Raw genomic sequence first — 18,817 nt, forward strand, 5'->3', positions numbered from 1 at the left:
ATTGCTGTCAAAAAGTTGAATCCTGCCTCATCCACATACACAAAAATGTGTGGGGATTCATTAGCCTCCAGCTCCATCACTCTCTATACGCGATACAAAAGCAATTTAGGAAATAATAGTAGACATTGTAAATCATACAATTACATCAACACGTATCCCACATTGTGTAACATATTCTGCATATACAGGTTGGATCAATACTGAAAAGAAAAGAGATTATATCACTGTGTAGTGTACAGTGATAAATTCTTACCTGTACATACTGGTACCTCAGCTCCTTCACTCTCTCACCATTCGACTCAAAAGGCACCTTGTAGAGTTGCTTCATTCTCATGTGATTTCTTTTCAGCACCCTATCAATTGTGGAGAGGCTGACGGTGTTGACATTTTGAAAGATATCATCATCTTGTATGACTGCACTTTGAATGTGTATTAGTCTGATAGCATTGTTTGCTATGACCATATTACAGATTTCAATTTCTTGTTGAGCAGTGAAAACTACTCTTCCGCCACTACCATGGGGTAGACGTTCAATCCTAGACATTAAATACAGTACAGTAAAGTCAATGTATTCTTCTTGAATTCCGAAGTGTGCATTGGCTTAATTCACTGGAATACCAATGTGAATAAATATTGCAGTACATGATTACACACCTGTTGTCTCTCCTGAATGTCCGGATTATTGATGACACTGTGGACCGGCACACATTAGGCTGCACTCTCCGATCAGCCTCTGTCATACTTAGGCCATGGTTGATTACATGGTCTATAATTGTTGCCCGTATATGATGTGAGATTGCTCTGTGCCATTGCCTTCCGCTGGCTCTTCCTCTCCCCCTCACCACACCACCATGTACTCTATTGCCTCTTCCTCCTGCACCAGCAGGCTCTTGCCCCCGTCTGTCTCCTGCCTGTTCCATATTCCACAATTGTACAATTCAGTCTTGCCCTTGCAGTATAAATGTGTTTGAGAACTGATAGGTTATGAGTAACCTGTAAGCTAAATTTAAATATGCAGTTGGTTGCTCTAAAATGTGAGGAAATGTAATTGTTCCCCATCTCCCGATCTAGCCTAAGTCAATCCATCTGACAACTATTACACACATACCACATAACTGCTATTTATATAAAATATGTTTGACAGGTTATTGTGACTGTGGGTTGTTCTATTTAGCATGTAAGGATTTACACAATTAACATGTATACAGACTTGCTAAAATGTGTTGGTACTCTTACAGCTCATTGAAATAATGCTTAATTCCTCCTGAAAAGTGATGAAATTAAAAGCTATTGCATCATGTATACTTGCATGTCTTTGGTATGTCATAGAATAAAGCAAAGAATCTGTGAAAAGAGATGAATTATTGCTCATTCTACAAAGAAATTCTAAAATGGCCTGGACACATTTGTTGGTACCCCTTTGAAAAGATAATAAATAATTGGATTATAGTGATATTCCAAACTAATTTGTTTCTTTAATTAGTATCACACGTCTCCAATCTTGTAATCAGTCATTCAGCCTATTTAAATGGAAGAAAGTAGTGCTGTTTGGTATCATTGTGTGCACCACACAGAACATGGACCAGAGAAAGCAAAGGAGAGTGTTGTCTGAGGAGATCAGAAAGAAAATAATAGACAAGCATGGTAAAGGTAAAGGCTACAAGACCATCTCCAAGCAGTATGATGTTCCTGTGACAACAGTTGCAAATATTATTAAGAAGTTCATGGTCCATGGAACTGTAGCCAACCTCCCTGGACGGCCATAAGAGGAAAATCAACCCCAGATTGAACAGAAGGACAGTGCGAATGGCAGAAAAAGAACCAAGGATAACTGCCAAAGAGATACAACCTGAACTCCAAGGTGAAGGTGCGTCAGTTTCTGATCGCACCATCCGTTTCTTGTGCCTATTTAAGAAAACAACAATACATGCTGCAATTTGAGAAGTACAATAGGCGGCTGTGCCACAAAGTTTCATCTTTGTGATCATGCTGCCTTCTTGTGGTGATACTTGTTAATTAGTGTTTATGATCCCTTCTTTGTATCTTTTAGAGCAGCCAATACTAACATCTCGTGGTAGCGTGCCCAGAGGAGGGTATGGTCTCTAATCCCAACACAGCTCAACATTATGGATGTAATAATCACATGGACTATCTCGGTGGTTCTCAAACCTGTCCTGGAGTACCACCTACTCTGCTGGTTTTTAGGGGTTTTAAGTTAAGTATAAAATTGTATAAGGACATTATTATCTTATTATGGAACCAACTTTTTATCAGTTACACAAATGTAATCAAAATGACTTCAATTAAAGGTTCAATTAAGTAATTGAGAGCTCGGTTGGAACAAAAACCAGCAGAGTAGGTGGTCCTCCAGGACAAGTTTCAAAACCACTGGACTATCTTATCTAAATCAAATAGTAAATTGTGGTTTATCAAAAGATTAATTTTCTGAAATGGTATGAATACATTGTCAGCAAAATTTGGTACACTTTCAGACTTTGTATTCCTCTCATCCTCCTTTCAGTCTTTCTCTGACTTAGTCAATGCAATTCAGAATGTTCAGTGAATTGCAGGATTTGAAGGTTACAATTGAGAGTTTGATGTGCTCCCTCTCTCTCTCTTTCTCTGTCTCTCTCTCTCTCTCTCTCTCTCTCTCCAGGCCTTTTTCAACAGGTGAGCTGTATGATATTTAATTGGAGTGGCCTCTAGAGGTTATATACTGGTACCACAGGCCCTACAGGTCTCGTCTCGCATACGGGAACAGGACTTTGGACAGTCAGAGGCTGACCTGTTAAGGGATGTGATGGTAGCAACTGATGCAGAGCTGCTTTCCTCTTGTTCATGTTGTCCGCAGTAAAGGCCTCTATGTTAAGTAGTAATGGGGAAAATGAGGCAAACATGGCAGAGGAATTGTGGTTGTAACCCTCACCAGGCTGAGAGCAAATGACTGAAGCTGGCATGAATAACAAGGGTGAGGATAGAACTTGTCTGCAAATTTCCATTGACACAGCTCTCTCAGTTCACACTGGCAGAAGTGGCACATTGGGATGGCTGATACCAACTCTGGGGGGTAGGGTGGCATTAGCTTCTGCCCCTTCTCCGTCCCTCTTTCTTTGTCCCTCTCTTCTGACTGTGATCCAACAACCGCAGTGCTTGTGTGGAGGTCCTGGCTTATGCCCCTGCCAAGTCAATACCCTGTGTAGGTCAGATGTATCCCTGTGATTGAAAAGCCTACCTGAGGGTACAGGAACTCCTGGGCCCAACATGGCTTGTTTTGAACTTTCTCAGTTTCATTCCCCCATCCTTTAGAGACAAAAAAGCCATTCAGCAACAACTCCACAGTACCATGTCCCACTGGTGCAGGGCCCTTACAGCACACCAAGAAAGAGGGACAAAAGGCTTCTTCAGGAAGCTGGTGTGAGACATTCAGTGCTGATGGGATGGGTGGGATTGTTCTGCTCTGGCCATGCAATGCTGTTCTGCCAGCTACTACAGTTTTCACTTCCTTTATGGGTCTATTTCATTTCCTATACTCAGGTGAATTCTAGGAAATTGACAAACCAACAGAATATTACTCTCCCACTTCCACCAGATTCTACTAACACACTGAAGCAGTCCTACCTAAAATGTCTTTAATTTCCTGTGGATAGGGATGGGCCTCCTGCACAATTTAATCTTTTTCAAATTTTAAAGTCTGGATCAGAGTATTATTGTCATTTTCATTGGGACTGTTTCCCTGCTTGGAGTGACTTCTGGCTGATCGGAGTTTCAACCCATCAAAATAAATGTATTGAGATGCCTATTGGATACAGTATTGTTTCATATTTGTGAAACTGGTCTATTCTGGTTTGCTGATTGTGGCGTATTGTCATATTGTTACAAAATACACAGATTGCAAAGGTGTGCCTATGTGTGGCTTAATGGACATATAAATACTGTTATCTGATGACTCTGTGCTATCTTGGTACAGGTGTAATTATTTATTGTTGTGTCCTGGTGGTAGGTTTTTTGTGTATTGAAATAACTGATGTGGTAGGTGTCACCAACCTGATGCCTTTCAGTGTGGAATAGCCAGGGAGCTTGCTGCAGAAGCCATTTTGGGGGAGGATGCTGGGAAAGCAGTTGATGCCTTGTATTTATGTTTGCCATGAGCGGGATTGACCCCCATCCAAAAAATATAAATTTTCTTTAGTGTGTCCCAGCCTGGGATCTGTGCATCACAAATTGGTCCTGGATGATACTCCCACCCCGGGCCAAGCCCTGTCTGTGCCCAGTCAGTGGCAGGTAGGCTTCCAGAGCTGACAACATCCCTGTGTGGATTTTGACTCTTTCTGCCATGATGCACTGGGCCCGGTCTGGACGCGTAGTCCATTACAGTTTGAGGAATAGGTGCCGCCCTAGAGCAGAGGAAAAAGCTGAGCACTTGTGCTGTACCACAGAAAAGTTAAACCTTGGGGCCCACAAAATACAGGCAAATATGGCCACTGAGCTGTGTGGGTGGAGCACAGGAGGGGATCCTTCAGCACACCCTGTCAAAGGAAATAAGTCCTTCAATTCAAAGTATTCAGCATAGCTGTGTAAAAAATTAAATAAGGTCCCCAGTTTCTGCTTTTTTGTAACTGGAGGCTGGTGAAGTGCTGTCGACTGTAGATGTGTTAGATGTGCATGCTGCCTTCACTGACGTCCCCAGGACTTTCTGTGAAACTGATCATGACCAGTTGCTCAGGGCCTTCACCTCCGATGGGGTCTTGCCAGCTCCAGAGGCAGAAAAGCAGCCACTCCAAATCTCGGCCAGTCCAATGAGACAAACACACAGCCACCTTGTCCTGCACAGTACAATACTGAGAGGAGTAACAAACAGTAGCTCAGACAATATATTAAATGTTTAATTTACACAGCCCCCTGTGTGTCAGCTATGGGCTACATCACGTAATTTACAGGCATGTTCAATTACTTTGTCATTGGGGTGGGAAGAAAACAATCAGGCAGAATTGTGTTTTTCAGAGATTTATAGGATGATTCAATTCGATTTTAATCGATTGTATGACTGAGTGAAGAAATATGAGCCATCGTTGACACTCATTTTAGTGCAATTTAGTTATTTATTACAATTACCAGGAATATATTGAACAAATCAACAGTGGGGAGAGATTCTCAGCGGGATATTATCAGATGTGGGACAGAGAGAAGAACAGGAAGATTGTTGGTCGGGGGCTTTCAAGGAAGGGCGGGTGGAGGAGCTGGGAAAAATTTCCTAATGGAAATGATACATTTCAACCTGAATCCCATTCCCCCCTCCATTAACACACACAGGTGCTGACATGACGCTGCGTCCCCTGCAGCAATCCAGTCTCACTGTCTTCTGAGGTGCGATAGGCTTTACCAGCCAGCAGTGAACCCGTGACAGAGCAAATACAAAAATACACAGCCATCAATAAAAACACAGGTGTGCATTTACAAAGGGTGCTACCTCTGCATCACTTTGATATTGACACAATATAATCACATCCAATCACATAATTTAAAATACAAAATATATATGTGTGTGTATATAATATATATATGTCTGATTTACTATGTTGCTATTAGGTGAGAACGAGAAGGGTTATCAGGAAGGGGGACGTGAGACAGCTATGTGTGTGACCTGAAAGTAATTTGCAACATTTTCAGACTCTAGTCCCACTGCCCCCCACCCCCCCCCCCCAATTAAATTAAATTAAATTTAAAATTAAAACTAAAAACTAAACCTTTTGCGACAGCCAAAGATTCTTTACACTGGGATTTGCAGCCACTCGACTCCAAGCCTGGACCTGCAGCACTCGTGCCAACAGAGGCAGCTACTGAGCCACACCTTGACCTACCAGCTGACTGACAACCACAGCTGCAGTTCCAGATACACCAGCAGAGGTCGCCCCAGCCTGCCCACACTCACACCACATTTGTGTCAGCGGCTCAGCGCAGGGATGGAGGCAGGCACAGGCCTCACAGCCAGGAACTAGGGCCATTGTTGCATCATTGGTCTCAAAGCTGTCCCTCTTTCCATCTCACTCTCTCCCTTTCACTGTGTGTATGTCTGTCTCTCTTCCCACCTCTCTCTTTCCCTCTGTCAGCACTCCCCCTGCTCTCTGGGCCGGATCTCATCATAGACGGTGGTGAGCGGAGTGTCTGGGTGGCCACTGGGAACCAGTTCTGATAAATCCTGCTGAGAGACGGAGAGGGAGAGAGAGAGATGGGAGAGTGGAAGAGAGAGGGATGGGGCCAAGAAGAGAGAAAGAAGAAAGAATGAAACGGCAGGAACAAGTGGGAAGGGAAAGAGAAAGAGAGAGAGATGCATTTTACTGTTGCCAGATTATCTGAAATGTGGCCTTGTTGTGCCTGAATGACTAATACACAGACTGTGTCAGTGTGTCACTAACCTGCTGGCTACCCTGTGTCAGTCTCTCAGTGTTGCGGTGCCGGTGGCTGACCTCGGTGTACAGGGGCTCTGTAACTGTCGACCCCAGAGAAGAGGGGGGACCTACAGCAACACACAGGAGAGGGAGCGGTCACTGCACTGTGCTGAGACTTACACAATGATGAACCAAATGAAACACTGACACACCGATACACCAACACACCGACTGACACACTGATGGACTGACTGCCACACTGCTGTTGCCACTAACACAAGTACAGTCTTGTCTTCCCCTCGTTAAGCCCTGCTGAGCTCTTGGTAATTAGTGGTGTCTGAGACTCCTGGAGCTAATCAGTAACCAGGCAGTTACTGCTGCTGTCTAGGGAACCCTAAGTTAGTGCATCTTGTCTGTCTGTCTGTCTGCCTGCCTGTCGGTCTGTCAGTCCACACCCACACCAGCACACTGACAGACTGCCTGAGGACTGCAGAAGGTGCGGTCTCTGCTGGGGGTATGCTCCATGCTGTATTAGTAGCATAACTGGGCACCAATCTCTTTGACTGCCGTCACTTTCCTTCCCTGTGTCTGATCTCTCTCTGTATCTGGTCCCTCTCTTACTCTGCGTATGTCTCTCCATCTCTGTGTCTCTCTGTGTCTCTGTCTGTCTCTGCATCTCTCTCTCCATCTCTGTGTCTCTCTCTCTCCCACCCTCTCCCTCTGTCTCTCTTCAGTGTGCTGTGTCAGAGCTGCTGTACTGTTGTGTTGTGTGGAGTTGGGCCTGTGAGCAGTCGACTCCGAGTCACTGGGACATATACCTGCCTTCTCTGTGCCTGTGTCTGCGCCTCCTCAGATACGTGATCAGCCCAATGACAAGCAGGACTCCGGCCGTGCTGAACACCACAGCGTAGACTATGTTATATCTCCTGGATGTGTCGTGTGCAGCTGCTAGAGAGAGACATCGGTACAAAGACAGAGCAATGACACAATGTGGTTTCCATACATATACACACTGACTGACTGGAAACAACAGCACTGACTCACAAGCAGACACACACACTCAATCATACACCCAGTCATTTCAGCCACAGTACTAGAATGGCAGATCCACACCTGTGTTCTGGCAGTACTGTCCAGCTGTCGCTCTCACTGTTTCATTGCTGACGGGGTTGGTGGCCACACAGCTGTAGGAATGAAAGAGTCCTTCTGTCTCCAGAGGGAGAGTCAGGGGGGTGCTGAGATCAGGGGAGCTGCTATGGTTCAAGGGCTTCTCCTCCCCCTCTCTGTACCAGGACAGGGTCACCTCTATCCCATTGGCCACAGAGCACAGCAGGGTGCAGGTCTGCATGTCAGACTCTGTTCGTGTTTGGGAGTTATTCACCTGTGGCTTGGACACACGGTCTGCGGAAGGAGAGAGAGAGAATTACATAATCAATGCAGGGGACAGGAGGAGAAAAGGACAACACAGACAATGATGGGGAGAGGAGTTAAACAGTGTAGATGATCCAGTAGATCTACGCAGGACTGGCCACTGATCAAGCACAACCCAATATAGACAAACACACACACAGACACATACAGGCAGGCAGTGCACAGCAGGGATACCACAGAGAGAGACACAGCCATGCAGACACTGGAGATACTGGCTGTACAACACAGACACATAACAGCCAGGAACAAGTGGAAGCAGAGGACGAATCAGGAGACATGGTGCATAAAGCTACACAGACACTCACCGTACACTGTCAGCGGGAAATGTTTAAGTTGATTATTTCCCTCATTGATCTCCACAGTGTACTCGCCAGTGTCACTCATATCCAGATGTGTGATGCTGAAGAGTCCAGTGCTGTTGTCCCAGGTCACTCTGCCTTTGAAACGCTCCACATAGTCAGTCCTGCTCTGCCCACTGAACACTCTTGCAATAGAGCCAATGCCTTTGTACTGCAAGCTCCCATCCTTCAACACTGGGGTTGGAAATGTGATCACCATTCCCACAGTGCCCTTCAGCTTCTCCTCAGACTGGATAGGGGATGGACACAGCCCTGTACAGGGGAGAGAAGAAAAGCATCCATTACTCTGTCTAACTGGCTTCAGACTGGGCCCTATACTATACTATATTATACTACACTACACTACACTATAATATAGTCCACACAGCGCTGGCTCCAGTTTGGGTTTTTCCTTTATCACCAAGGTCAGTGAGATAGTATCTCTAATGTTAGAAAAATACACATAAATACAGCTGTGTGTGGGAACAGCAGTGTGTGTTTTCAGTGCAAACACCCTGGAATGCTGCAGGGCAATGGAAACAGCAGAAATACAGGAGCTCAGCAGAATCTCTCAGACATCAGCACTGCATAAGTGACAGGATGTCCTTGAAGTGCAACACTGCTTACAGGATAGTGAAAACTGTGGTACTGTATAACAGATAAATTGTATTCTAATGCACTGCTACTACACAGCCCCCTATTGTAACAGCACTATTCTAATGCACTGCTACTACAGCCCCCTATTGTAACAGCACTATTCTAATGCACTGCTACTACAGCCCCCTATTGTAACAGCACTATTCTACTGCACTGTTACTACAGCCCCCTATTGTAACAGCACTATTCTACTGTACTGTTACTACAGCCCCCTATTGTAACAGCACTATTCTACTGCACTGTTACTACAGCCCCCTATTGTAACAGCACTATTCTACTGTACTGTTACTACAGCCTCCTATTGGAACAGCACTATTCTACTGTACTGTTACTACAGCCCCCTATTGTAACAGCACTAATTATTTTGTTATTATTATTACTAATACTGCTGTATCACTGTGTGTGTGCGATGGTGTTGTATTGTGGTGTGGAGGTGTGGAGGTGTGCAGTGTCTATTGTATTCGCTGTCTATAGGTGTCAATCTGCACCAAAACCACAGAAACTGCTTCTACAGTGCCTATAGCATCCCCCCCAACACACTTTGTCAGTCAGTGAGCCTTAATTCATGTCATCCTGCTCTCTCACTCTCTCTCTCTCTCTCTCTCTCTCTCTCCCTCTCGCTAGTGGTTTCAGTGCAGTGACTGAGCAGCGCTGGTAAGAGGCTGAGAGGCGTAGGCATCCTGCAAGAGCCAGCCGTGCACATAGCGCCAGCACACTTCCTGCCACATATCCTTCAGTTATTGTTGTGTGTGTGTGTGCGTGTGTGTATGTGTACTATGATTACTCAGCAGCCTCTGAGCTACAGTCCAGTACAGCAGGGTCTCAGCCCTGGTCCTGCAGAGACACAGTCCAGTACAGCAGAGTATCAGCCCTGGTCCTGCAGAGACACAGTCCAGTACAGCAGAGTATCAGCCCTGGTCCTGCAGAGACACAGTACTGTACTGTACAGCAGGTGTTAAGGTGTGTATTGCTTAGCCGAGGCCTCACTCTGACACAGAACATATTTGCATCTTGTCATCGGAAAAAAAAACAGGAAATAACAGAACTGTTAGGCAGACCACAGCTCTGAGTATGAGTCTGTGAAAGTCTGTATGTGCTGTGTATGTGTGTGTCTTTGTGTGATTGTGTTTGTATAAGTGAATGAGAGTCTGTATGTGTTGTATTAGTCTGTTGTATTTATAAGTTTGTTCTGTGTCTGTATGTGCTGCATGCGTGTGTATGTATGCATGTATACGTGAGTGTGTGTGAGTATGAGAGTGTGTGTGTACGCTTGGGCATTGTTGTTTGGTCTTTAAGATTGAAGGGCCGGCGAGAGACAGGTGCCCACAATGGTTTCCTGCATTGGCCGATGTCTTTGAGCCCTGCCAGTGAAGAGCACACTGTACAGCACACTTAAACAGCCAGGCCCCCGAGGACCCACATAGACACTGCAGCTGTTCCTGTGCACTGGTTCAGACAACACTACACTACACCACACAGCACAGTGATGCACACAACCCCAGGGCTGGAAAAACAGTCAGGCTTGTGCCCTGAGCTGCTTATGAGTGAATCTACAGAGAGTAATGAATTCAGCACAGCCTTGTTAAAGGGCTGTAGTAACAGTACAGTAGAATAGTGCTGTTACAATAGGGGGCTATAGTAACAGTATAGTAGAATAGTGCTGTTACAATAGGGGGCTGTAGTAACAGTACAGTAGAATAGTGCTGTTACAATAGGGGGCTGTAGTAACAGTGCAGTAGAATAGTGCTGTTACAATAGGGGGCTGTAGTAACAGTGCAGTAGAATAGTGCTGTTACAATAGGGGGCTGTGCTGTTAGTATAGCTGTTCTCTGTCCTGAAAAGCATAATTGAAACTCAGAAGTGAGACTGATCCAGAAAGGTCACGGGTCTATCAGGGCTTAGTTTTACTGAGAGGAAGTTTCTCAAGAGTGGAGAGATCACAGCAATAGAGCAGAGGCCACAGGGCCCAGGGGAGAGCGGCTGACTGAAAGAGCTGTGTCTCCCTTTCTCTCTCTGTGTCTGACTCCCTAAACTCTGTTTCTCTCTGTCATTCTCTAATAATGTATATAGGAATGTAAACAGTATAAAGGGAGAGAGACAGAGAGAGAATGTTACTGTGATTCTAAAACCAATATGTTCCTTTAAGTGAATTATAGCCCATTAGGTTATTCCTGTTGTGTAACAGGTTTGTAAGAGAGAATGAGATGGTGGAGGGAGAGATGGACAGGACTGAGCAATTCAAAGAAGAAGCTGAAGAAGAGAACAGAGAGAATGAAAGAAAAACAGGAATTAAGCTGCCTCTGGAATTTTCCCACCGTAAAGAACAGAATTTGCATTTAGGTCCTTTCCAAGTCAAATGAGAATATGCAAAACACAGGGGAAGCCACACAGAGACAAGCCATCTGTCTGTTTCTGTCTCAGCCTCTCCTGCTCTCTCTTTCTCACAAATCCCTTTTTTTTTGTACTGGCAGGAACAAATGACATATTTTGCCACAGCACTGAAAGGTAACGACCCCACTCCTCCCCCACACAAAATAAACAGTTAAACTACATGACAACAGAGCAATTATCACTCTTCCCTCTCTATCTCCCTCTCCCTGTTGGTAAATATTGATCTGGTGACAGTTGGTTTAACAGTTCTCTATTCACAAGAAAGCCTCCATAAAACTCTGTAAATATATACTGTAAATACTGTAAATATTAATTCAAAAGCAGAACAGCACAGTTCCTATTTTTGTAATATAGATATGAACAGAATGGGAACAGCAGGGACGCTTTCAGGGCGAGAATGAGCAAACAAACCATAAACTCCTCTGACAACCAGAACCTATTTTTATTGTTCATTTACAATAAAACGGAAGTAATAACCAAAAGCATCTTGTGTGTAATCTAACTCAGCAGTGGAGTGCTTGGTGTATTGTGTGTTCACTGCGGTCGTGCTGCTGTAAAAAGTGGTCACAGTTTTGCAACACAGAATAAGAAATAAAAACAAATGCTAAATGCACTGAAGTGAAGTGGTTACTGGGCCGAGCGCAGTGGTAGAGCAGAGCGTGCAGACACACCGAGAGCGGGCCCGACTCTCACACTGCTGCAGCACCACACCAGTGTGAACGGAGCCCTGGAAACTGACAGACACCTGGCCGCCACAGTGTCACACCTCTGCGACAGGGTGTGAGTGTGTGTGAGAGCACATCTGTGCGTCTGTCTGTGTCTCTGAGTATGCCTGTGTGTGCGTGTTTGAGTTTCCAGTGGCTGACCCTGTGTTTGTGCACGCATGTGTGTTTCCACTGTAGGAGTGTGTAGGCTTCACTGGAAACAGCTCTACTCTCACAATGGCACAACGCAAAGCCACACCCCCGCGATGAAAGCCATATGCTGAGGGCACCCCAGGCTGCATTATGCTAGAAAATATAGACTCAAACATGTTGCTTCCACATTTTGACAATTTTCCAGGGACACCATTCTGCATTTTGTAGAGAATGTAGATAGAATGTTTAAGGGTAGACATTATATTATTAACAATTAAATATTTAATATGTATTATCAATATTCTTCTTTTTTTTTTTTAGGCTATAATCATTTATTATTATGAACATTATTGTGAAAATAAACGTGTCAATGAACCTAACTGTAAATAGGAAGAAGTTTAAATGTGTCTATTCCATGTTTTTTACAGTACCATCAGTAAACAAGGCAATGAATAAGTTATTGTTGCACAACATGTGTTCTACCAGGATATACAACTACTTTTCACAAAATCAACAGTACAATGTGGGAAGTTAATATACATTTTATAGTTTGAGTAAATTATAGTTTACTTTCCATAGATATAACATGCAATAAATATGTCTGTTGTTTCTTGTGCAGTTGGTGTTTAAAATGAATGTGCCAATACAAATCCCAGCTTTACGATCAGTGGTAAAGCGGCTCAGTTAACCTTAATACATAATTACATTTCCAATCAGTGTCAGTTCAACATAATAATTAAAATATTCCAAAATAATATTAGCAACACTGAATCAGGTGTTAAATCAGGTTTTTAAATTAATTTAAGTTAGGCTACTGTCAAACAAATTCCACAACAAATCACCTTTAATCACATTAAAATTAAAAAAACCTTTAATTCTTGTTGACTGTCCTCTATTTGTAAGTACAAATATCCAATACAAAAACATATATCCATCGAAGAATTATCAAGGATGAATGGTCTCCTAGTCCTGACAGTGTCCCAAACCTGTTTCAGCTTTTTTTTTTTTATGGCCATTTTATTCCTATCTTCTTGGTGCAAAGCTATAGTCACATGACCGTTGTCATAACTTTGATTGGTTAAATAATTACATAGGTTTGCTTCTACAAAATGAAAACTCATTTGAAAATGTTGCAACAAAGTTGCTTGAAAATGTAGAATACACATCCTTTCTACAACAAAAAGCAACCTTTCTACATTTGTCCCCTCAGCTCTAATTAGAAATTAAACAATTAAAACTTCTAATTAAATGTACTTTTTGGCTACAGTGGATTTTTACATGTAATCAAATGAGCGAATTCAACAATTGTCACATTGTTGATATCAGAAATATAATTTTGAATTGTTGATATTGAATATATTAAAACAAGTGCTACCAATATTTACATTTAAGATATTGAATTTTTGCAATTACATTTTTTATATAAAATATTCAACTGTTGATATCAATAATTTGATTAAATGTTACATTTGTTACTATCACAGTAAATCCCACCTTTTGAAATCAGTGGAGTCTCAGTTGATTTATTTTTTGATCTCCTCTCTGTTTCTGTGTATAGTTTTTTCTCTTCACACTTTTCTGGGTCTGTGATCTCTGTGTCCTTCACTTACAGGGCGACAGTGAGGCCGACCATGCTCAAGGGTACAACAGCACTGCCCACAACCTTCCCGTTATGAGTCCAGAGCCCTAACCACTACTCCACAGTGATGCCTGTGGTCATGTTATTTGTTACAGAGAAGCAGATTAGTTTATGGTTTGTGTCTTAACATAACCATATGCCATTCATTCGAGGTTGCTATATGTTTTAGTATTGTTTAAGTATTACATTGGCAGGCATTTTATATTTATGAAATGACAATTAAAAAAATAGGCCTACTGACTTTAAGGAATGCTTAACTGCAGACATTACAATTATAACAAATGAACATTTAAGACAAACATTCAAATTCTTGATGATGATGATGATTCTTCTTCTCATTTTAAAATTGATTCATGAGAATTTTTGATATAATGAGTTCCTGTAGGGAGATGTAGTAAAAGTACAATATCACAGACAAGTTATATTCTGCTATGCTTCTGGCAAATTTCTAGTGTCCATTATTACTATTATATGGATAGTGCATTTCAGAGCAGATCAAAGAAGTCTGCTACTCCCCCCAAGTGTACCAGACTAGTGGGCACCATTCTCTGGAACAACACCTCACTCCTCTCTCAGTGCAGTGTTACTGTACTGTAGTGTCCAGTCAGTGTTAATTGGCTCTATGAATCAAAGTGTCGGTATTTAGAACTGTTCAAGGACTTCTGTGTGACAATTCCTTGTTTACAACTTGCAGTTTGAAAATCTGACTGTCCTAAAGCCATTTCTGTCCATTTTCCATACATTAAAAAAAAAAAAAGGGACAACCTATGGAGTGCATACGAGTCAGGACAATCCCAAGACAAAGGGAGCAAACCAAACCAAAGCAAACTGCACTAAACCAATAGTGAAGCATGAATCAATTCCAAGGTAGGCCTACAACAATACCGGTAAAGTTTTTTGCAACAATCTGCAAGGTTAAAATATGATGCTGATGTTTACTGAACCACAAATATAACAGATTTACTATTTTACTATATCCGTGTCTTTGAAGATGGTTGAAATGTTTAATTTAAGTTAGGGTATATGTTATTTAGGCCCCTGTTATACAATGTCAAATTGTTGCGATACTTCAGGAAGAAAAAAAAAAAAACATTGGAATAACTAACATTTATTTTCCCATATTAAACTCTGGTGTAAGTGTGTATAGAGTAGTTGTAGTAATATTAGTAGTAGTATTCATACATAATTTGCCAAAAGTAATTTACTATTGTATGAAGTGTAAGTGGTTCTCTGTTAAACTATACACAACGGTAACAAGTCTTTTAAGTGTGTTGAACACAATTTTCCTCAGATTGTTACAAAAAGAGGGTGTGCATACTTCCAACTACAACTATACACATATCATTTATTGTTGCCATTTATCTTTTTAGTCCACCACAGCTGAACAGCAGTCAGGAGGGCAAAGTTCAGCTATTTCTGCAGGGTTGCAAAGTGAGGGGGCTTCTTCAGTCCTCCAGGAAGGCAGAAAATGATGTGACATCCAGAAAAAAACTAACACTGAAGGGAATGATCCAATCATGAAAATGTGTCCTTGTTTTGTTGATGCTGTTGCTGTGCTCCCGGGAATAAAATGTAATTGTCTGCCCGTGTCACCAAAGCTCCTGTCATTTGATGAAGCAGCCCGACATTGTTGGCTGACTCACCCCACCCAGTCTCTGGGACAATTCAGTAGTGTAAATTCCCAGCACCATTTTGACTTTAATGTGCACCGGTCTGGCATAAGAACTAGTTGTCTGGCTTTCCAGATCTCCCATCAGATCCTCACAGATCAATATTGCAACTCTATCCAGGCTGAATGTTTTTAACCTCATCTTTGGGCGAGTTAAGGAAAGGCATTCTTTGCTTAAAGATTCTTGGACAGATTTGCCTTTTCTGAACCTGATTATGCTGTTGATTATGGAGGATAATGTGTGCCAAAATAAATAAATACATATAATACGAAATAAATATACACATGAATAAAGAAGGCAAATCGAAATGTATTAATCTAATTATGTATCTATTTATTTATTTCGTATAATATGTGCTTATTATTTTTTAAATGTTGTCACACATTTTCCTCCATAGCAGCATTTATAAGTTCATATGCTGTGAGGGCTACAATTGTGCCATCGCCACAGCCCATCCAGGACCGCTTCCACTGGGCGTGACTCGTTGCACCTGAAATGTTTGATGAATCTCTCCCGTCTCCCTTTGCATTGGCAATGATATGGAAATTTGGAAACTGTCGTTTTTTTAGAATTTGTCGCATTGTGGAAAACACAACTGTGAGTAAGTAAACCCCTTCTAGTACAGTACTGTAGTGTCCAGTCAGTGAGTGTTAACACAGTACTATACTGTCCAGTCAGTCTGTACTGAACCCCCCAAACACCGAACCAACACCTAATCTCCCCCCTCTATTGTCTACTACTTCTTTCAGACTCACATGTGTAGCTTCCGTCCAGAGTCGTTCCCATTAATTCGTCTTAATATTTTATTTCAATAAGCATATATTACATCGGGATTCCTATGTAAAATGTTTGGCCCCGGTGGAAAGCACCCAAACACACCAAAATAAAACAAGTTACATTTGTATTATTACCAAAGTAGTAGTTAAAAAGAAATCATACTAATTCAAATATAATTCATTATATAATAAATTATAATAGCTTATATACGGAGTAAGGTTTATAATAGGCTAGTGGTATGGACCCCCGATAGTGCAGTAGTAATAATCATGAATATACTATATAAAGCGAATATGGCCAGGCGAGAAGTATTTTAATGTCACTAACAGCGAAAGTTTAGTAATTGAAAACGATCAAACTAGTACAATATAAAGTCAACCTAATGTTAAGCAGTCCTGCAGCCGCTGAGAAAACTGGCGTAGTGTAACTAGGAGGACATGTATGCATTGTTCACCTAGTTCATGTGCTTATTGTTATCATCATTAGATAGAAATAATTTTAGAAATGATTCCAGCATCTATTGCATTGCGCACCTGCAAAGCAGAACTAAAGCAGCAGGTCTGTGATGTTCAGCAGCACCGGCCCCGCTCCGCACACACACCTCGCCGGCTCTGAACCCGAGGCGCCCCGGGGACAGACAGCCTCTGCCCGCAGTCCAGGAGAGCTGAACCCGCGTCTTATTGCGCCACACACTCGACAAGGGTTGGAAATGTAGCGGTCTTACCCCAGAGACACAGCGCTGTGAGGAGACACTGTCCGCCCCGCCGGCAGCCCATCCTGCGCTCCCGGATCTCTGAGTGAGAGCAGGTGTGTCAGTGAGAGAGAGAGAGAGAGAGAGAGAGAGAGAGAGAGAGAGAGAGAGAACCCGGGGGGACCACACAATAGGCGAAATGACCATTTTAACCTGCAAATCCTGCAATTTACTGAAAATTCTGAAATTACATGGACTAAATTATACAGTAATAATAATAACCCCTACGCATAGTCTACTAATTTGTTACTTACTATTAGTGGTTTTGTGTGTATTCAACATTTTCCTATAGGCTGATTTATAATTTAATAGTGTTGACGAATTGTGTTGAGTCCCCCAGTTACTGTTGCTAATGGGGAGCGCAGCTTTTCAAGGGTAAAATGTATCAAGAAACGGTAATGCTAATCTCACAGGTGATTCTTGTGTCTCTTTAATAACAGTGCTATAAGATCTCTGCACAGTAGCTTTGTGAGCAAGATGAATGCAAGGCTGGATTGAACAGAGCTCACCGGACCGGTCAGGCGCATCAGCTGAGATGGTGCAGCAGCGGCACCTGGTGGCGGGATTCATTAAATTAATTGTAAGCGTGGCTACACGAGCTGTGGGGGAGAAGATGCGACTAAGCGAACAGAATCAAAATTAAAGTCAGTCAGTCAGTCAGTCAGTTGTTATCTGGGAATGGAGAGAAACAGTAAATCTCTGCCTATTTGGATTCTTCACTGATAGAGCAGACTGAAATACAAAATATTGGATGTTCAAAGTAATTTTGAAAGCATTATTATAATCAGGCAGCACTGTGGAGTAGTTAGGTTAGGGCTCTGGACTCAAGACCGGAAGGTTGTGGGTTCAAATCCTGGATGGTGCAGTGCTGTTGTACACTTGAGCAAGGTACTTCACTTAGATTGCTCCAGTAAAATGCCCAGCTGTATAAATGGGTACAAATGTAAGTTGCCCTGGATAAGAGTGTCAGCTAAATGACAAAAAAATAATAATATAATGTTAAGCCCTTAATATGATATCCATGCCTTTAATATTTATTGAAACATCCAAGTCTTGTCATTAATGTTTCTGATCTATCACAATCTGTAAGAAGATTTGGAAAACTATTAACATGTCACCCCCCTATGGCTCCCCTGGTGATGTGGGACATTTGAAAATTCCTTGACTGGAGGTGTTCAGGAAGCTGTAGAGAAATTCCACAGCTAAGGTATGAGAGATACAAACTTGAATCAATATACAATAGAGGAAGTGTGTATTTATTTGGCTGTTTAGCATGGTTTTACATTGAATTTTTGGTAGTGTTCATATAGAATACTTGATTTACATGACTGTATTGAGATTGTTTCCTTTAGGTTTGTTTCACTTAATGTGATGTTGACGAGTGTACAGCACAGCTATATGGCGCTGTGCCCTTTCTTTGATTGCAGTTTTTAACATCCACCCCAAAGCTTCAGTAATTGAAATGCTGTTTGAGGATACATTATTTATCAAAAGTGTTTATTCTTTCTTTCAAGAATTAGACCTCAATGCAGCAATTCTGCCTTTCCCAAGTTCACCGCCAGATGTTGTCCTTGCCTTAGTTTTGGTGTTCTTTCCTTGGCTCTCTGCCTGATTATTGAATTATCATCCGTCTCTCATTGAACAATTACCTCACCTGCCTCTCGTTTCCCTGATCATCAGCTCTCTGTATATAAGCCCATTTGTTTCCTGCCTCAGTGAGAAGTCTTGTATGCCTCCTGTGGGACAGTCCAAGCCTTTTTTTTTTTTTTTTTTTGTAAGCGATTACAGACCTGTGTTCCCCTGCCAGTCTTCTCGATACCGTCTCTTGGATCCCCCATGTTGTTCCTGTTCGCCTGTGTTCTGACCTCCTGCTTGTGACTTTGACTTTGGGATTGCCTACCCATGATTATCGGCACTTGA

The 18,817-nt window shown here is 42.4% G+C and overlaps 1 protein-coding gene across 5 annotated transcripts; it reads right to left on the reverse strand.

The window, feature by feature from the left end:
* Positions 1-5,079: 5,079 nt before the first annotated feature.
* Positions 5,080-16,986, reverse strand: LOC136764468 (SLAM family member 5-like). 5 transcript variants are annotated; one of them, XM_066718574.1, is made up of 6 exons: positions 16,871-16,986; positions 8,123-8,428; positions 7,500-7,787; positions 7,209-7,331; positions 6,414-6,514; positions 5,080-6,199 (listed from the first exon to the last, which is right to left on the reverse strand). In XM_066718574.1, the coding sequence occupies exons 1-6, from the start codon at positions 16,920-16,922 to the stop codon at positions 6,104-6,106; spliced, it is 966 nt and encodes a 321-aa protein (XP_066574671.1). In that variant the 5' UTR covers positions 16,923-16,986; the 3' UTR covers positions 5,080-6,103. The 5 variants fall into 5 exon arrangements, with proteins under 5 accessions (XP_066574671.1, XP_066574670.1, XP_066574669.1 ...); XM_066718573.1 differs by having other exon boundaries at positions 5,080-6,196; positions 7,209-7,334; XM_066718572.1 differs by having other exon boundaries at positions 7,209-7,334.
* Positions 16,987-18,817: the final 1,831 nt, after the last annotated feature.

This window comes from Amia ocellicauda, chromosome 12 (genome assembly GCF_036373705.1).
Source record: "Amia ocellicauda isolate fAmiCal2 chromosome 12, fAmiCal2.hap1, whole genome shotgun sequence".
NCBI classification, from domain to species: Eukaryota; Metazoa; Chordata; class Actinopteri; order Amiiformes; family Amiidae; genus Amia; species Amia ocellicauda.